A 20,069-nucleotide genomic window follows, 5' to 3' on the forward strand; every position below is an offset into this window, starting at 1 on the left:
TCATGTTACGTGACAACAAACCATTTTCTTACACACTTATTATATATGTGGGGTCCATTAAATAGTGGAGTGAGAAAAAAAATCAAATGTGAGACCCAACTTGAATTGTGTGTAGGAAAATTGATTTGTTGTCATGTAACATGACAAACGATTTCCCCTATATTAATACCTAATAAGTGAAAGAACTTCGGTTCTTGAGCAATCAATATATTAATAAATAAAAATACAACTAATACCTTTGTTATGGACTCGTATAAGGGGTTTATTGAATGACATGCCGAGCAAAGGGCAATCCAAGATTTAAATCAAAAATAATTACGGATAGATATCCATCAACGGAGCTAGTATTTGTATCTACGGAGCTTATGGTAAAGATGACAAGTAATGAGGAGTCCTGCACCGTAGGCCAAAGTCCGATTGAATGAACAATGGGTGTGTGTGTGAGTCACCTGCGGTGGAGAGGATGTGCTCTGGGCACAAGTATGTAGGTTGTAGCCATGGTGGCAAGGATAAGTTATCAGATGAGTTCCTAGATGAGTTATCTCCTTTCCTTGTTAGCTATAAGGGGTTATATATATATGAATGCACTAGGAGATTGTGCCCCTAGTGGGTAGTTTGCAGGTGACTTAATGGCATGATGCAATGCTAGTGGGTGGTTATTGCTAGTAGATGGGAGTTATGAGAGAATGGTGGAATGAAATGCTCCATGTAGTGGGGATAGGAAGTGGGTACCACATAAGTGGTCCACAACATAAGCCCCCCAGCCTGGGATTGCGCATAGTTGGAATGCCGGGGTAAAAGTAAAGCCCCCGTGCCTATCAAATAATGTTTAGTGTTGTGAAAAAGGATATGAATGCCGGGAAAACCCAGCTTGCCAATGCTTCCGAGTTCCAAGTTGCTTTATCGTGTTGCTCGTTGGTTGTAGTCGTCTCCGGGTTTGTAATTGCTTCTGAGTTTGAAGCTAGAGGTGGTTTCTCGGATTTGTTAGCCTAAACCTGCAATAGATAAAAACAATAATAGTTTATTGCGTACCTGAGTAGGGTGTGAGAACCCTATATGATGATGTCTTGTGGGCTGATTAGGATCATTCAGAATCAAATGTTCAATTATTTTCCCGCTTCCGATTAACAAAAGGACGGGTGCCCGAAGGTCTTTTAGTAAACCATTTTTATTCCGGAGGGCCGATCTTCTTTAATAAATCATTTTTATCCCGGAGGGTCGGTCTTCTTTTAGTAAACCATTTTTATCCCGGAGGGCTGGTCTTCTTTTGGAGACAAAGGACTTTGTTTTCCCGTTTCCGAGTAGGAATTGGACAGGTGCCCAAGAGGCCAATTAAGGCGGCAAGGGACTTTGTTTTCCCGTTTCTGAGTAGGAATTGAACGGCTGCCCAAGAGGCCAATTAAGGCGGCAAGGGACTTTGTTTTCCCGTTTCCGAGTAGGAATTGAACGGCTGCCCAAGAGGCCAATTAAGGCAGCAAGGGACTTTATATTCCCGCTTCCGAGTAGGAATTGAACGGATGCCCAGGAGGCCAATCAAGGCGGCAAGGGACTTTGTTTTCCCGCTTCCGAGTAGGAATTGAACGGGTGCCCAAGAGGCCATTGAAGGCGGCAAGGGACTTTCTACTTCTAGCCATAATGTGATTTCTTTGTCCTTGAATTATTAACTCGGTGGATGTCTTGTACCCTGAAAAACATGAAACATGCAAGCTTGCAAGGAACTCGTCAATTGTGAGGGAATTTATTAAAAGATAAAAAACAAGACAGGTTTTAGTAAAGAACCCATATTATTATGCATTGTTAAGAAATCATTCTTCCTTGTAGTTAAGATGCATGCTAATAACAATGATGACACGCCGATAACTGAGGTTCAGATAGGATGAAAGTTGCTTCGTGTAGATATTCCAACATCTTGGGTAGATACTCCATTATCTTATGAGAATTACCGTCATTGCCACTGCTATTCAATTATCCATTGCTGGAAAGAGACTCAACCAGAGTATATATTTCGTTGTTTTTTTTTTAAGTACATGTCAAATTCAATAAAAGAATAAAAAGAAAGAGATTCTTATGAAAAGTAGCTAGCAATTTAAACCCAAATAGTCAGAATCTTGCAAAGCAAGCTACCTAAACCCAAAATTTAAACTATGTTTTTGAAGAATAAATGGAAAACCTCATATATCATAATAAACTATTCATCTTTCAACACTAAGGATGTGCTTAGTAGGAGTATGAGTATCCACTATTTCCACGTTCACATATTCAAAGAATTACAAAAAACTGTCCTTGATAAGTATATGAATTGTATTTTTATACAAGTTTAAATAACGCAAACACCGTTTATCCTTAAGGCTTAGATGAGTGCCTTGATATCGAAGCTTAAATATATCATTAGAATTATGAAAACTTCCAATCATACTAATTTCTGTCAAAAATTTGTAAATATAAGTTTGCAGTATTAAATTAATACGAGTATTACCACTAGGGTTAGCCTAGTGGTGTGGGGTGTGTACGTTAGGAGTGTGTGTAGTGTAGGGTGTTGTGTTCAATTCCTTGTAACCTCCAAAAAAAAAAAATTAATACGAGTATCTTGTTTCTCACCATACAACCTCAAAATTTTATATCAAGACAAAACACTAAATATATTCATTGAAGAAAAAGAGTCAACATTTTAATTAATTAACATTGATCGCATCGGAAACACAAGCAAAAAATTAAGAGACATTGGCATATAGGAGAATTAATTAACTTACATCCATAAGCACACACGCGGTGGCAGCATCGTGCGGATTAACGATGAGAACGGAGAACCTGAAATAGGAACGGGAGAAAGAAGGAGTTGAGCGGGAAGAAGCTTTCTGAGTGCATTTAATTGAGAATGAGAATGCAAAGGAACGATCCTCCCTCTCTCTAATCATGATTGTGAAAAAAATTTCAGTTTATAGAACGATAAGATTAGCTATCAACATCTATGAAGCACCGATACTCCTAATTTTTTTTTCAACGTATCCGATACGCGTATCGAAAACGTATTGTATCGTATCGACGAATTAACGGTCGTATCGAGAACGTATCGAAAACGCCGTGTTGGAGTCGGTGCTTCATAGATCAGCATCACAATAATGACTGAGATTTTTCCAACCAAGGTAAATAGAAATAGTGATTGAGCAAACAGTAGAGCATTTTGGGAAGAAAGACCGAATATATTCATAAATAAATATGCATTATTTATTTCTAAGATTTTTTATTTTTTTATTTAACTACAAGTCCACAACAGTCTAGGTTGATGAGATTCATTTGTAAAGGGAAAAGTATTGGTATTATTTATAATTTCAAATAGTGTTATTTTAGATGAAATAATATTATTTTAATATTTAATTAATTATTTTTTATTTTCTCTTATCAAATATACATTAAAAAACCATCCTTTTATATAAAATAACACAAAATTTTATCATTTAAAATGACAATTTTTTTTTCTTTATAAAATCCTGCTACGCATTGATGCACCTAACCGTGCCACCTAAATTTTAACGTTGTCTTATTTTTTCACTAATATTTATTGATATCATAAATAATAATTATGGTTATAAATAATATAATTTTTTTTATTTTATAAATTGGTATCAAATTTATTAAACCAAACACGACTGACTGAATTAATATAACTATATAAATTTTGGGTTTTATTAGTGTTATGTAACATAATGTAAGTGTTGTTTCCAACTCTCACATCAAAAGGGAGAGAGAAAGTGGAATGATGAAAGAGAAAGAAAAATATGTGGATCCCACCTCTTTAATGTGTGTGTAGGAAAGTGAAGTTATATTATGTTAAATGATAAAATCCATAAATTTTTTACTCAATTGATGTAAAATATTGACGCTTAACTAAACGATGGTAATTCAATTAATGCATAAAAATTAAGGATTTTATTAATCTCATTTAAAGGAGATAAGTTATCTCATGTTATAGAGATAAATTTGTAGGTTCCACCATCTGAAAAATAAAAAGAAAAGAAAAGAAAAAAGTGGCACAGTTATCAAAGGGTATGTAGGAGAGAAAGTTATTACATATAACATAAGACTAGTTTTTTTCAAAAATTAAACAGGTGGCTGTAAAACATGTATTCAATAGTTTACAATATTGTCATTAGAAAAATTCAAAGTCTTATTATAATTCAATAGTTTCCAAATAAAGTGATTTATAAAAAAGAGAGAAAGTTGTGGCTTATTATAAAAGAGGAGGGATATTTTTATTACTAAAATTTTTCACTACCTACTTACTACTCATCTAATTATCATTGGATTAAAAAGAGAATGTTAAAAAGTTTTTGAAGAGAGAAAATGTTAATCCAATAGTAATTAAATAAGTAATAAGTTAGTAGTAAAAAATTTTGATAGTAAGAATATGTGTGCTCGTTATAAAAAAGCAAAATATAGTGAGAGAATAAAAGCGTTGATTGACACGACATGGACAGCTGTACTGATACGAAAAAGATAAAGTTCCTTTTGCACAATAAATCTTTGATACTTACTTTTGCGTCCAGTGCGTGGCAAATGTGCATGACATATTCCAAACGAGCTATACTTAACCGCTAAGCTTCCCCTTCCCAGCCTCTCTATAAACTGAGAGAAAGAGACCGACCGACGAAGCGAAACAATAAAACAGAAACAAAGAAAACCAATTCTGTGGTGGTCATGGTGGTAGAAGCCGTCGACTTTAACAATCTACCAGAAGGTTGCATAGCAAATGTTCTTTCCTTCACAACTCCTAAGGATGTCTGCAGGCTCTCCTTGGTTTCATCCATTTTCAGATCCGCCGCTGAATCTGACGCTGTCTGGGATAGGTTTTTGCCCTCCGATTGCCACACCATAATTTCCCAATCTTCCGCCGCTACCTCCTTAGGTTTCCAATCTAAGAAGCACCTCTATCTCTATCTTTGCCAAAATCCGCTCCTCATAGACAATGGTACAAAGGTAAATAATCCTCTCCTTCTTTTCTCATTTTAATATTCTACTCTTTCTATAATTATTATTATTTATTAGAATAAAATTATCTAGTGTCATAGTTCTTATTTTGGCTGAGAATGGTGAAAAAGTATTATAATTGATAATGTGTATAAAATTAATTCAATATCTTTAGTTAATTTATGTTCTGTTCTGTTCTGTTGTAATGTGGTAAATGGTATGATATTAGAGCTTTCAACTTGATAAAGCAAATGGGAAGAAATGCTACATGTTATCAGCGAGGATGCTCTCTATTGTATGGGGAGATACTCCCAAGTATTGGAGGTGGACTTCTCTTCCAGATTCCAGGTATATAATTAATGCAAGTACAATATTTTGGTACCTTAATTTGATTGAGGAGAATTTAAGTAAATTCCAATTGCAGGTTTTCTGAGGTGGCCGAACTTTTGAGTGTGTGCTGGTTGGAAATTCGGGGCTGTATCAACACTGGCATGCTGTCTCCAGAGACATTGTATGGGGCATACCTTGTGTTTAAGCCAAGTGCTAATGGTACCTACGGATTCGAATACCAGCCAGTTGAGGTATCTATTGGTTTTTCTGGAGGTGATACTCGCAAGAAAACTGTATTCTTGGATGCTGAAAGAGAGCGGAGGGTAAGATACCAGATTGTTCCTCGCCGTGCTGGGATATTTAACCGTACTCGTTTAATGGCCGCTGTTGAAGCGCGAGCACCAGCACCTAGAGAAAATCTTGATGTTCAGTATCCAAAGCAGAGAGCAGAAGGGTGGTTGGAGATAGAATTGGGAGACTTCTTCAATGAAGGAGGAGAGGACAAGGAGTTGGAGATGGGTGTTTACGAGGTCAAGAGTGGTGACTGGAAGGGTGGCCTTGTTGTTCAAGGAATTGAATTAAGGCCTAAACCATATCATCCATAAATAAATCAAGTACCATGTGTGGGGTCTTCTGTTTCTGTTTTTCTTATCATGGTTCAATGTTGTTCTCCTTTCATTGACTAAATCAAATTATTGCTTTCTCAATGAATAATATCTTTTTTGGTTGTCCTCCTCTTGTTCCAGTACGGACGCTGTGTCTCATTCATGCGTGCCAAGCTATATACTATAGAGAGCATTGTTCTTCCAAACAGCACAAGGCTGAGAAAAATACAAAGCGATCAAAATACAGGAACGATGTCAATGCCATGCTCAATGCACTGCACATAGAAATGTCATAAATATGTTCTTTAAAGTGAATTTTCATATAAACATGTTAGGCGCATAATAAAATATTAAAGTATGTTCTAATAGTCTAACACAAACGATAACATTCAATATTAACGAAATCAATGTAATTCACTATTCACTATTGATGCAGATTTGTGACCTAGGTCACCAATGTCATATGTTTCATTGTTTCCTATATGCTTTAACTTTCAGAGAGCATTTTTACAAAATATAACCCAGACTTGAGAGGATAATAAAACCCTATAAGCTCATTTTTGGACTTATATAGGCATAAAGTTACTATTAGTCCATTTTTTGCAATGTATTTGAATATTTGGTATGTGAAATGACAACAGGAGTCTGCTAATTGCCACAATGTTAAGTGGTTGGATCTTGTTTAGAACCTGATAGCAAGTTACAATACAATAATATTTTGGTGTTTGTGTTACTTGAAAACATCAAAATGTAAAAATGAATCATTCTTCTTCACCTTCGTAAAACGATTACAAAGTTTAGATATATAGTCAATGATTAAAGCTTAAAGGTTTACAACAAATTCCTAACTGACTAACAAACTGAGAGCTGAGTTAGTTATTCTTCATATGTTGTGATTGGTTCCACGTGGCTTGATCCCATGTGAAGAGGAAGAGTAAGTTTGATGAGTTGGGCCTGGATCAATTAGCTTTGGGCTTGAGTTAGATGAGCATGACTCTGGTAAGACGCCCCCGCAAGCTGGACCGTGGAGATTAACGAGGCCGAGCTTGGAAATACCAGAAACAAAAGCTGAGGAAGACAAAGACTTGGTGAAGACATCTGCGACCTGATGAACTGAGGATACAGGAAGAAGACGAAGTAGGCCAGAACGAATTTTGTCACGAGTAACATGACAATCGATGTCAATGTGCTTGGAACGTTCATGGAATGTTGCATTGTGAGCAAGATATACAGCGGAGCGATTGTCACAATATACAGAGGCAGTGTGCCATGGTAAACCAAGATCATTGAAAAGATATTGGAACCATTGTAATTCACAAGACAAGCTAGCTAGAGCTCTGTATTCTGCTTCGGAAGAGGAACGAGAAACAGTCCTTTGTTTCTTCGAACGCCAAGCAACCAGTGAATCACCGATGAATACGCAGAAACCAGTAATGGATTTGCGAGTAAGAGGGCAACATGCCCAGTCGGAATCAGCAAAGGCTCGTATGCATAAAGAACCATGTGAAGGATAAAATAGCCCAGTAGCAGGTGCATTTTTCAAAAACCGTAAAATACGGTGAGCAGCAGTAAGGTGGTGATCACAAGGTGAAGCAACAAATTGACTCAAATAGTGCACAGCATATGTAATGTCTGGCCTAGTTGTGGTTAGATACAGTAACCTACCAATGAGTCGACGATAAATGGAGGCATCAGATAAAGGAGGACTTTGGGCTTGAGTGGCAGAGAAGGATGGAACAATTGGGGTAGTCATTGGTTTAGCAGCAAGGAGGCCAGCATCTGTTATTAATTCCAAAGCATATTTTCGTTGGTTGAGAAGTATGCCAGACTTTGAGCTAGCCACTTCTAAGCCAAGGAAATAACGTAATTTGCCAAGATCCTTAATGCGAAAATGTGCATGAAGGAAGTCTTTCACCCGTTGAATTTCTGTCATAGAGTCACCTGAGAGTACTACATCATCAACATAAATGAGTAGTACTGTGAAGGAAGTGGCAGTTCGAAATGTGAACATAGAGTGATCTGATTCGGCTTGAATATATCCCAAAGACAGAAGGGCAGAGGACAATTTGGCATGCCATCAACGACTGGCTTGTTTGAGCCCATATAACGATTTTTGGAGCTTGCAAACTAGATTCCCAGATGATAGACCAGGAGGAGGGTCCATGTAAACTTCTTCGTTGAGGTCTCCGTGTAAAAATGCGTTATCAACGTCTAACTGCTCAAGAAACCAGTTTTTGGTCGAAGCTATGGCAAGCAATGTGCGAACAGAAGTCAACTTTGCAACCGGTGAGAATGTATCAAAGTAATCCACTCCTTCTTGCTGTGTGAAGCCCTTGGCAACCAAGCGTGCTTTGTATCTTTCGATGGATCCATTGGATTGATATTTGATCTTATAAACCCATTTGGATCCAATCGTTTGTTTACCAGGAGGAAGGGGTACCATCACCCAAGTATTATTCAATTTTAAAGCATCCAATTCTTTTGTCATGGCTTGCTGCCAATGTTGGGACTTGGCAGCTTGTGTGTATGTGCGTGGCTCAATATGAGATGATGAGTTGAGACAAAAATGCTGATATGAGGGAGTACAAGTATTATATGAGATAAAACAAGATAAGGGGTACCTGGTGGGAAAGGTTGAATCACATAGATGACTTTTGGTAGCTGTGGAGAGCCTAACATGATAATCAATAAGGTACCGTGGAGGAACTCGGTCACGTGAGGAACGACGAAGATTGGCATGCATGATGACATCTGGCTGAGACGTGGCTTGATCTGAAGATATGGTCTCATGCAGTGTATCAGTATCAGTAGATGAGGTGTTAAAGTTTGGAGGTTGATGTGGTTCGGTGTTGACAGGTAAGTGAGTTGATGAGGGATTGTTTATGATGAGTGGAATAGGTGATGGAATATGAGTTGGAGTTTGGATGAAGGTTGGGTGGACATCTGGTGCAGATAAGAATGAATTTGGAGGGTCACGTGGCTGTATGTTTGGACCAAAAACATCATAAAAAGGGTTGTTTGGTTGGTGTGGGTGAGAGGAATGTGATGGTGAGTTGGCTGATGAATGAGGTATATGAAAGGGAAAATGGGACTCATAAAACACCACATTTCTTGAAATGAAAAACTCTCTGGAATTCAAATCATATATGAGATAGCCTTTTGTTCCTTCTTTGAATCCTAAGAACACAGCCTTGCCGGCTCGAGGAGTAAATTTAGTGCGGTGAGACAACAGGGTTGAGGCATAACATAGACAACCAAATACTTTTAGATGTGTCAGCAAAGGATCCTTCCCATATAATATCTGGTATGGTGTCTTATTGTCCAGAAGAGGGGAGCATAACAGGTTGATAACATAAGCAGCATGGAGGATGGCATAACTCCAGAATGGAAGTGGTAGATTAGCTTGAAACATGAAGGCACGGGCTACATTCAGCAAATGTTGGTGCTTGCGTTCAACCAAACCATTTTGCTGGGGGGTCTCAACACAACTGGTTTGGTGAATAATTCCCTTTCTCTTATAGAATTCAGTCATAGCAAATTCTATTCCATTGTCACTACGGATGGATTTAATGGAAACTTTAAATTGTGTCTCAGCAAATGCAACAAAATCATGGATGTGCTGACGAGTTTCACTTTTGTGTTTCATAAGGAATATCCATGTAAATCGTGAGTAATCATCAACCACAGTAAGAAAGAAACGATAACCATTCATTGATGTAGTAGAAAATGGACCCCAGATATCTGTATGTATCAAATCAAACACTCTATTGGTTTTAGTCTCACTGGAATTAAAAGGAAGTCTTCGTTGTTTTGCTAAGTGACACACATCACATGGAGTTACATGTGCAGAAGGAATAAAGGGAAAATACAAAGACATATTATGTAGAACATTCTTTGAGAGGTGCCCCAATCGTCTGTGCCACAAGACAGATTCATCTGTACTGCTTGTGATAGCTCCACAACAGCCATCTGCTTTATTTGTATGTTGGGCCTCTTTATTGATTATCATGTACAAGCCATTTCTCCTTTCAGCTGTACCAATCATCCTCTGTGATGGGATCTGTTTGATGAAGCATAGTTCAGAATCAAAGGTGAGTGAGCAGTTAAGGGTTGTGATAAGTTTTGATACAGAAATCAGATTGACATGAAATTGTGGGATATATAGTGTGTCATGGAGAACTAAATCGGGAGTTAATTGAATGGTGCCTGAATAATAAGCATAAACTTGAGATCCACTTGGGAGAATTACTGAAAGAGGAGTAATAGCATGAATTGAAGCAAACACAGAAATATAATGTGTGATGTGGTCTGTTGCACCTGTGTCCACAATCCAGTGAGTATTTGGGCTACCTGATTTGTTGTTTCTTTCGGTTGTGTTTATGCTGGAAACTTGGGCCATGTTGCTCACATGATTTGTTGCAGGAGCATCAAGAGGACCAGTAGAAGGAGACTTATGCAGAAGGTCCATCAGCTGTTGATATTCAGTTTTGGTCATATGCATGTAAGGTTCTGAATTGGAGGCAACCGAAACATCTTGATGGAAGTTGTGAGAATCTGTGCTAGCAGCATTTGTATTAGAAGTTCTATTGCCTGTGTGATAACCTGGTGGAAATCCATGTAACTGATAACATGTCTCAATTGTATGGTTCCTTCTGCCACAATGAGTGCATATGCGGTTAGGTTGAGATCTGCCTCCAAAACTTCGACCTCTTCCTCTGTAAATAGGACCTCCTCTGCCATTGTTAGATGTGCCATTATTGAATGTGCCATTAAATCTACCTCCAGAACTAGGACCTCCTCTTCGGTTTGTGACATTAAAAACAGATGATTGATTCGCATCAGGCACATGATTATCCAATTTGAATTGCCTTTCTTGCTGAGAAACAAGTGAAAAGGACCTATTGATGTTTGGTAATGGACTTAGCAGCATGATTTGAGACCTTACAGATGCAAATTGGTCGTTTAATCCTCTCAAGAACCGTATAACTTGTTCTTGTCGCGATATTCTCTCATTCTGGTGATTGCTCCACACACACATGGAACAACACAGATGCAATTAGGGAGAGGTTTGAGATTGTCTAACTCATCCCAAACTGTTTTGAGGTGTGTATAATAATCAGCAACAGATCTGTCTCCCTGATGTAATCGAAAAGCTTCTTCCATCAAATCGGAGATTCGAAACACATCTCCTTGAGAAAATCGTTCTTGTAAATCCAACCAAGTATCACGAGCATGTTCTATCCAAATGATTGATTTCACTATAGACGCTGATATGGATCTTTGAATCCATGCCATCACCATCGTATCACATCTTTGCCAAGCAGAAAATGTAGGTTCATCTGGATCTGGTGCAGGAATGCTTCCATCGATGAAACCGAGCTTGTTTTTGGAAATTAGAGCCATCTTCATCCCTCGAGCCCATGAGTGATAGTTTTCACCATTTAAGAGTGGTGAAACCAAAACTAAAGCTGGACTTTCATTCGGATGCAAGAACAAAGGATGAGAGGGGTTAGTTTGTGGATCAGGAACGTGAACAAGACGCCATGAAACTGATTGAAGAAAATCAGAAAGAAATTGAAAGAAGAACAAACGAACGAAGTAAGAACGAACGAAAGGAAAGAACTCTTCGAAGCAGAATACCAGAGCTCAATGAGAGCTCTGATACCATCTCAAAATGTAAAAATGAATCATTCTTCTTCACCTTCGTAAAACGATTACAAAGTTTAGATATATAGTCAATGATTAAAGCTTAAAGGTTTACAACAAATTCCTAACTGACTAACAAACTGAGAGCTGAGTTAGTTATTCTTCATATGTTGTGATTGGTTCCACGTGGCTTGATCCCATGTGAAGAGGAAGAGTAAGTTTGATGAGTTGGGCCTGGATCAATTAGCTTTGGGCTTGAGTTAGATGAGCATGACTCTGGTAAGATCTTTAATCAATAACTGGACTTCTAAGTTTTACAACAAAATCACGTTGAAGGGACGAAGAACTAGGAAGTAGGAACAACTACAGATATGTTTGGTGTCTGTCTCAATAGCTTGTTATACTTTTACCTAGTTTCCTTTTATCATCTTTTCTAGGGAGAAGTTATAGGGACCTAGACATAGTGAGTTTTACAATACTCATAAATCATGCTTGTTGTAATTATATTAATTAAAGCAATTGGCTTACATTGCCCATGAATTTCTCCACCCAAATGATGTTTCTTTGGTTCCTATGGAATATTTGGACTTCTATTTACCGAAGAATATATCGGGTTTATAAAGAGCTGAATGTTCTGTTTCTATATTGTTCACTTCTGTTATTGGACTCGCAATGTTCGGGATGTACATGCAATAACCTATGCACAAACAACCCCCTCATAGTAGATTTATTTTCAAAGTCTGATGATGGGCCCTTTTACTTTTTTCCCACCCTCTGCACTTACTTTCTTTTTTCTTGTGTTGAATAAACCAATTATTGAACATCCATTATCAATTACTTTATTTGCAGATTTTACAATGTTCTGATTGGTATGATAATCCAATATTTTCATTTGTTTCACTGGTTTTCTGTTTTGAACTAATGTAGAATAATAATCTAATCGTTCTTCCCTTATGCTATGCATTGCAGATTCTGTAAATGAGAGGAAGTTAGGTATGGTGACATTTTTTGGAAGTTGATAATTCATAAATATGATGGAAACCCTTAGAGTCACATGACACTGCTCTTCTCTTGTGTTGGTGGATATATGGATAATCATAATTTAGTTTTAGATGAGGCTTCTGTTAATATAGCAGATTATCCATTAGTCATTGGACAAGAGTTTCCAGATGTGGAAACCTGCCGAAGAACATTGAAAGATATAGCTATAGCTATGCATTTTGGTCATAGCAGTCGTGTCATAGCAAAATGCTCTAAAGAAAGATGCCCATGGCGTGTTCATGTTGCAAAATGTCCTGGCATTCCAACTTTTACGATAAGAACCCTACATGCAGAGCATACTTGTGAAGGAGTTCGCAACCTGCATCATCAGCAGGCATCTGTAACTTGGGTTGCAAGATCAGTAGAAGCACGCATTCGAGATAATCCACAATACAAACCAAGGGATATACTGCAAGATATACGTGATCAGCATGGAGTTGCTGTTTCTTACATGCAAGCTTGGCGTGGGAAGGAGCGGAGCATGGCCGCCCTTCACGGAACGTTTGAAGAAGGTTATGATCTTCTTCCTGCATACTGTGAACAAATTAGGAAAACCAACCCTGGGAGCATTGCATCAGTTGTTGCCACTGGACATGAAAATTGTTTTCAACGCCTGTTTATTTCTTTCCGTGCATCAATTTATGGGTTTGTAAATGCTTGTAGGCCACTTTTAGAACTTGACAAAGCACATCTTAAAGGGAAATACTTGGGTACGTTACTTTGCGCTGCAGCTATTGATGCTGATGATGCTTTGTTTCCTTTGGCCATTGCTATTGTTGATACTGAAAGTGATGAAAACTGGATGTGGTTCATGTCAGAAAAGTGCTTCTCATGGTTTCTGTCTGCGTTATGTTAGTAAAAATTTCCGTGATAAATTTAAAAGTACTAAGTTGGTGAACATCTTTTGGAATGCTGTTTATGCTCTTACGGCAGTTGAATTTGAAAGCAAAGTTGCTGAGATGATAGAAATTTCACAGGATGTTACATCATGGTTTCAAGACTTTCCTCCCCAACTTTGGGCTGTGGCATACTTTGAGGGTGTTCGATATGGCCATTTCTCAGTTGGGATAACCCAATTGTTGTATAACTGGGCCCTTGAATGTCATGAGCTCCCTGTAGTGCAGATGATGGAACACATCCGACATCGGATTACATCTTGGTTTAATGATCGTCAGGATATGGGCATGAGATGGACATCAATTCTTGTACCATCTGTTGAGAAGAGGATGCTGGACGCAATTTCTGATGCTCATTGCTATCAAGTACTCCGAGCAAATGAAATTGAGTTTGAAATTGTGTCAACTGAGAGGACCAATATTGTGGATATAAGAAGCCGTGTGTGCTCTTGTCACCGTTGGCAGCTGTATGGTTTACCTTGTGCCCATGCTGCTGCAGCACTTATTTCTTGTGGGCACAATGCCCATATGTTTGCTGAGCCTTGCTTCACAGTAGAAAGTTACAGAGTGACCTATTCACAGATGATAAATCCAATTCTGGATAAGAGCTATTGGAGAGAACAGGGGGAGGGAGCAGAGGGTGGAGGTGCAAAGGTTGCTCTCATAATTTGCCCTCCAAAGATCCGCCGACCACCTGGAAGGCCTAAAAAGAAGGTTCTGCAAGTGGAGAACTTCATGCGTCCCAAAAGAGTTGTACAATGTGGTCGTTGCCATTTGTTAGGACATTCTCAAAAGAAATGCACAATGCCCCTTTGACCAAATTAGTTTACTTGTTAAAATATCTCATTTCAGCAACTTACCTCTTCTTTTTTCTTTCTATTGTAGGTATTCTGAATGCTAATAGAATGATTGCTGTACTTACATTGTAATTTAAATGATTCTTAACCATTAAGTAGCAAAATAAAGATACATTAGTTTTTAGCATAATTCTCATCAAATTTGTCTTGTTACGGTGTCAAATTGCCTGCATGATCTGTTTACTGTTGTCTCAGAGAACAAGTAGCTGTTTATGTCACAGAATTGTCTCATTCATTTGTCTCTCATGGGGTAGTGTGTATGATTTCAAAATCATTTGACGTTGGGAAAAATAATTTGAGGCAGTTCGCTATACTGCCATGATTTTCTGGGTATTCAATTTTAATCCTTCCTTTGTAAGTCTTGACATAGAACATGCCTTTCTTGATCGAGTTATTATGAATTTTTACTCCAGATAAATGATATGCTGATGGAAACTGATCAACCGAGTGAGGCTACAAGCCAAGGAAAAACATTTTGTCGAGTGTCACGATACATTTGCTTCTAATTTTTTATGACCACTTGTTGGCAGCATTAGTAAGTTCATAAATGCATATTATTTTCGTTCCGGTGGATTTTTTCTTGCAAGCTGGAATCCTTAACATAGCAGAAGTTGCTCAACCACTTAGTTCAAACTTGTTTATTACTTAAGAGTCATTTCATCATGACTCTCATACAGAAGTTGTTTATTACTTAGTGTCAGTTCAAACTAGAACCAATGATAGTTCAATCTTATTAGCCGATAGGACCAAGGGTAGCGAAAATACTACCTCAGTCTAAAGCTGGTTCACCCCTTTTCGTTCTTTCCTCCCCCACCTCAATTTTTGTCATATTAATTACGTGGGTAATTTTCTGTCAACTTTAAATCGTCATATTTACTTTTTATCTTTAAACTACTAACAAAAGAACTAAATTATATTTTTCATAGTTGGCATTACAGAAGTTGATTGGGATAGTTCAACTATATAATACCTTAACTAAACTCTGGTAAAATTCAATTTTCTACCTTCTTAAAATGTCATAGAATCCACCAAAATTTTAATTCGATACTATACTGATGTAGTTTTTATTAATAATGGTAAAGACGATGTGTAATTAATTAATGATTTTATTATCATTAAAAATAGATAAGTTAAACAAGATTGTGAGTGAAGCCCTTGACAAAACTATCTCTCGCCAATCATGAACAGCTAATTAGCTACTACTAATTGTTATAAACAAGTCTCTAAACCTTGGAATAGGAGAAATGACGTAACATTTGTTGTTCATGCCTTTTCTTTCTCTTTGAGCCTCTGGTACATATGTTTTGGTTCGTAGCATACATGGAATGCTATACAAACTATATTAGGTCTCTCGTCCATGTAGTCCAAGGCAAAGGATTTTTTTAATGCAGATCCCTAAAGAAGATGTTAAATTTGTTTTCTTCATCACGCATTTTTAACCTCTCAATCTGGTCTTTGTTAGCTGTCTTTGGTCACTCAATGCCGGCAAAGAAGATGTTAAATTATTTTAATGCAGATACATATTGTTTCCTATCGGTGACTGTTGTTTTTCGATTTTATTTTAGTAGATGTGACCGCTGTTTCTTTAAACACTTTGCAGGCATGTTTAATTTCAAATGCTAACTTATAGGTGCCAGTGGAATGCCGGCAAATGCATATAAAATAATAAATAATTAAACAATTAGTAGGCCAGTACGCAATTCCATTTTATTTCTTAAATTATAATCTGTATTTATATATGTTACGTTTTTGTCGTGAATTCATAAAATATGATGTTTATTTTTTTGAACAAATACTCTTTTTAGTCTCTGACAATATCAACGAATCCTTTTTCAGTCCCTAGCAATAAAAAAGGAACAAATTGGTCCCTGAAATAACAAAAAAGAGACCACGTTCATCCTTCCGTTAACTCTCACCTAACGGCCCAACTAACGGTGCACAGTTGGCACGTTAGTTTGCTGACGCGGCTTGGATGTGGAACACCGTGGAAGGCGAGGCGACGACTTTTTGGTCCCTGTCAAAACCACGAGGGCCATTTTGGTCCCTGTCAAAATGCACGATGACGTTTTTAGTCCCTGACAAAAAGCACGAGGCCCTTATTGGTCCCTAACCAGAGAAAAATAGACACATGACTTCATTGCTTTTCTATGCAGTCCAATTTTGCAAAACAGAAGTGCATTACATTAGAAACAGGAGTGCAATCCATTTGTTCATCACAAAGTAATTAAACTAAATTTCATCACAAAGAAAAATACTCCTTCTTGACATTTTATTTCAAAGAAGTTTGTGTTTCTAACTGAAGTTTCAACCTTATTAATGATTATTCATTTCTTTTTCAATGCTAATTAAGCTTCCCACTTTGTTAAGAAGGATTCTAGGCTCTTGCAAACAGCTTTTACGATCTCTAAAATACTATGAACTGCTTTAATTCTCTTAGTCTGTATAAGACATAGCGTTATACGATTTACGAATAATATCTTCAGTAGTGTAGCATTACAATTATACTATTTATTTTTCTATAAAAGATAATTGCATGATAGTTGATATTTAAATACAGAGAAGAAGCCTGGTAAATGATTATTGATAATTGCAATGCATGGCAGTTGACTGGACTGTAGCAGTTGGTAGTTCTCAGCCACATGAAGGCAACTTGAGAGGAAGCAGCCCACCTCCATCAAATCCACAACAAGCAAATGAGTTGTTGAGTAATGAAACAATGAATGTAGCAACCAGTGGCACACGAAACATATTATTGGCCTTCATGAGCACATCTGGTTTTAGGCCACGAAGGCCTACCTCAAGAAAATGACCTGTTGTTGTATATGACCTGAGAGTAGTGCATGAGCCAACTGAGAAGAGTTTATTATTATGTGACCGACTTTTTTTGAAAATTATGACCATTATGTATTTGGAGGCCTTATTATGTCAATGTTTTTTTTGTAAATTCTGGCCATATTGTATTAGAGGCCTTTCTTTTAATTCTTGGCAGTTGGCTTTATTTTGTAATGCACTACTGTACATCTATGTCTTCAAATATAATGATACTCAAATCATGTTCCAGCTATTATGTTTCACAGGGTTGATGAATGTTTAAGTTTACCATTTTTGATGTTTTTTAACTAATATACGTAGTTGTAGTTCTTGTACATCCATGTCTTCTGGTTTAACAAATTGGACTGCATACAAATCCAATTTAATGTCATGTTCCTGTTTTGTATAATACTCCTAATTTAAATAATTTAATTAATGACTTTTAATTAAGTAATTAAGCATGTATTAGTTAGTAAAATTAAGTATAAGGCCTAATTAAGTGAGTTGGAGTCACTTTTGAGGTAAAAAGTGTACTCAGTGGAAATTAAGGGGTATAAATGGGTGTAGGCAAAAGTACCCAAAATATAAAAGTAAAAATGTAAATATCCCTAGAAAAATATTCCAGACTTTTGGGTAAAGTTTGGTGGTGAATGGAGTTGAATAGATAGATGAACCAATACCCACATAAAGCCACTTAACACAAAGTTAAGTGACTAGAAAAGCAAAAGAATCCAATTTCCCTCCCCAACCCGTCGTGGACCAAAAACAGAGAGGAAAGAAAGAAAGGAAAGAAGGAGGAGAAGAATAAGAGAGAGAGAGAGAGAGAGAGAGAGAGAGAACCTAGCTCCATCAAACCTTAACCAATCTTAGTGATTCAAAAGCCTAAAGTGTGTCAAATCTCCTCCTCTACAAAACCCATAGCTTGGTTCTTGTTGGGGGTCATTGTATAGAGAGATATTTCACCATTTACATTTCAAAAATTTGGGAGATTTGAGGGTTTTTGGGTGATTTGGGTGCCTTGAAGCTTTATGAGTCATTCCCCAAGTATTCTAAGATGATTTGGGGTAAGTTTCCACCATTAAATTCTTGTTTTCCTTGAATTTTCATGAATCTAGGTTTTGGGTGAATAGTGACCACAAAATTCATCTATGTTGGGATGGATTTTGATGTGTTGTTATGTTGTTTTATGTGTAGTTATGAGCAAGGTGACCCTTGGGTGAAGGAGAAGCCTTTGGAGGAGTCATTGGAGCAAAAACCTAGTTTTGGGTTGAAAGGGTAAGTCAAGTTAATGTTGAAATTATGAGTAATGTAGAATGATTGAGATGTTTGTCTAGTCCTAGACTTAGTACCTATGTGTGGATTGAGTTGATGAACACATCTCTTTCCTTTGACTATAGGTTGTCTTGGTGTTGATTGGAGATTGTGTGGTTTGAAGAAAGGAAAGCTTTAAGGAAAGTGCAAGAGCAAGGTAATCCTTTGGACCTTGGGGTTGATCCCATTGAGTGTTCCACCATACTCCGTTGAGGAGAAATGGTTTATGAGATGTGATATGTAATTATGATAGTAATTGTATGCTCATGCATTGATTCATGCATTGATACATGTTATGATTGGTTAATGATTATTGGTTGATGTTTGATTGTTTAAGAGTAATTGAGGAATGGTTATAGAAGTAGCAATAATGAATGAGGTAATGGTTGAGGATTGTGATTGAGGTTATGAGTGATAGTATTATGATGAGGATAATTGGTAGGAACTTCCCTTGGAAACAGCCCTATGTGGATCTCCATGTGGTTAGAGCCTAAGAGGAACAGCCCTATGTGGATCCCTCTCGGAGGTTCCTAGATTGAGGAAAGGACTTCCCTTGGAAACAGCCCTAGGTGGATCTCCATGTGGTAAGAGCTTAAGAGAAACAACCCTTTGAGGATCTCTCTTGGAATAGGTTGAGGAAAGGACTTCCCTTGGAAACAGCCCTATGTGGATCTCCATGTGGTAAGAGCCTAAGAGAAACAACCCTTAGTGGATCTCTCTTGGAAGTCCATGTGATGCTTGTGGATAAGAATGTGTTAAGCTATTATGATTATGTGTACATCGAAAGTGAACCTTAGGGTGGAGTGATCTCCAAGGACCTCTGGTTTACTGTGATATATTCTTATATCTCACCCTGTGTTGTGGGGCATCATTTCAGGTACTAATAGAGGTGAGGTTGACCGAGGCAAGAAGCATGAGTAGACTGTACCTGATAGCTGGACATTTTGAGTTGCATGCCATTTAGCATTGCTATATGTATATTTTGATGTCACAATATGTATTTTGAGGGACTTAGTGCATGATCATTGTAGTGATGAATGCCTTGTTGTAAATGGCTTATAGCTTTGATCATGTTCCTTTTGTAGCTAAGTCCTTTGGCATGTATATGAGATTTGTAATTAAGACATGATGTAATATTGTAATTAATGAAGATGTACGTATGATGAAATGATATGAATGCTTCTCTTAGTGTATGAGTACCTTGAAAGATTAGAATCCATGTAAAAATAAAGATATCCTATCTTGTGGTCCATATTTCATATCCTATAGGATAGATTTGGACCCTTGTGTCTTAATGAAAGTTGTAGATCTTCTTCTTGGCTTTCCAATGAGACCAAGATTGTACAAATAGGAGTTGTATAACTAAAGTTATGGATGAAATACCAAAGGAAGTCAAATTGCCCTGTGGAGGGGGCTTAAGCCTGAAAATGGAGGCTTAAGCTCGCTCAGGGGGCTTAAGCGCCCAAGAGGGGGCTTAAGCGCCCTGATGCACCTGTGATGGCCAAAAACTCTCTGTCGGTGGGTGCTTTAGCTCCATGGAGCGCGCTTAAGTGCCATTGGTGGCCTAAAAATCCTATTTTTCCTCTGCCTTTGGGCGCTTAAGCTCG

General features: G+C 37.5%; 4 protein-coding genes across 4 annotated transcripts; 2 read left to right on the forward strand and 2 right to left on the reverse strand.

Annotated features, from left to right (window-relative positions):
• The first annotated feature begins 4,663 nt into the window (after nucleotides 1-4,663).
• LOC133288826 (putative F-box protein PP2-B12) lies at nucleotides 4,664-6,142 on the forward strand. Its single transcript, XM_061486653.1, has 3 exons — nucleotides 4,664-4,974; nucleotides 5,195-5,313; nucleotides 5,390-6,142. The coding sequence occupies exons 1-3, from the start codon at nucleotides 4,696-4,698 to the stop codon at nucleotides 5,898-5,900; spliced, it is 909 nt and encodes a 302-aa protein (XP_061342637.1). The 5' UTR covers nucleotides 4,664-4,695; the 3' UTR covers nucleotides 5,901-6,142.
• Nucleotides 6,143-6,783: 641 nt separating this feature from the next.
• Nucleotides 6,784-7,833, reverse strand: LOC133288798 (uncharacterized mitochondrial protein AtMg00810-like). Its single transcript, XM_061486616.1, has one exon. The coding sequence runs from the start codon at nucleotides 7,831-7,833 to the stop codon at nucleotides 6,784-6,786; it is 1,050 nt and encodes a 349-aa protein (XP_061342600.1).
• Nucleotides 7,834-10,871: 3,038 nt separating this feature from the next.
• On the reverse strand, nucleotides 10,872-11,568 carry LOC133288799 (uncharacterized). Its single transcript, XM_061486617.1, has 2 exons — nucleotides 11,541-11,568; nucleotides 10,872-11,449 (listed from the first exon to the last, which is right to left on the reverse strand). Exons 1-2 carry the CDS (start codon nucleotides 11,566-11,568, stop codon nucleotides 10,872-10,874), a joined length of 606 nt encoding a protein of 201 aa, XP_061342601.1.
• A 1,032-nt stretch (nucleotides 11,569-12,600) lies between these two features.
• Nucleotides 12,601-14,299, forward strand: LOC133288800 (uncharacterized). The gene is made up of 2 exons (XM_061486618.1): nucleotides 12,601-13,438; nucleotides 13,521-14,299. Exons 1-2 carry the CDS (start codon nucleotides 12,601-12,603, stop codon nucleotides 14,297-14,299), a joined length of 1,617 nt encoding a protein of 538 aa, XP_061342602.1.
• The last annotated feature ends 5,770 nt before the right edge of the window (nucleotides 14,300-20,069 follow it).

The sequence above is a fragment of the Gastrolobium bilobum genome, unplaced genomic scaffold, assembly GCF_033153095.1.
Source record: "Gastrolobium bilobum isolate Gb01-03AN ecotype WA unplaced genomic scaffold, APGP_CSIRO_Gbil_v1 utg2264, whole genome shotgun sequence".
In the NCBI taxonomy this organism is placed as follows: domain Eukaryota; kingdom Viridiplantae; phylum Streptophyta; class Magnoliopsida; order Fabales; family Fabaceae; genus Gastrolobium; species Gastrolobium bilobum.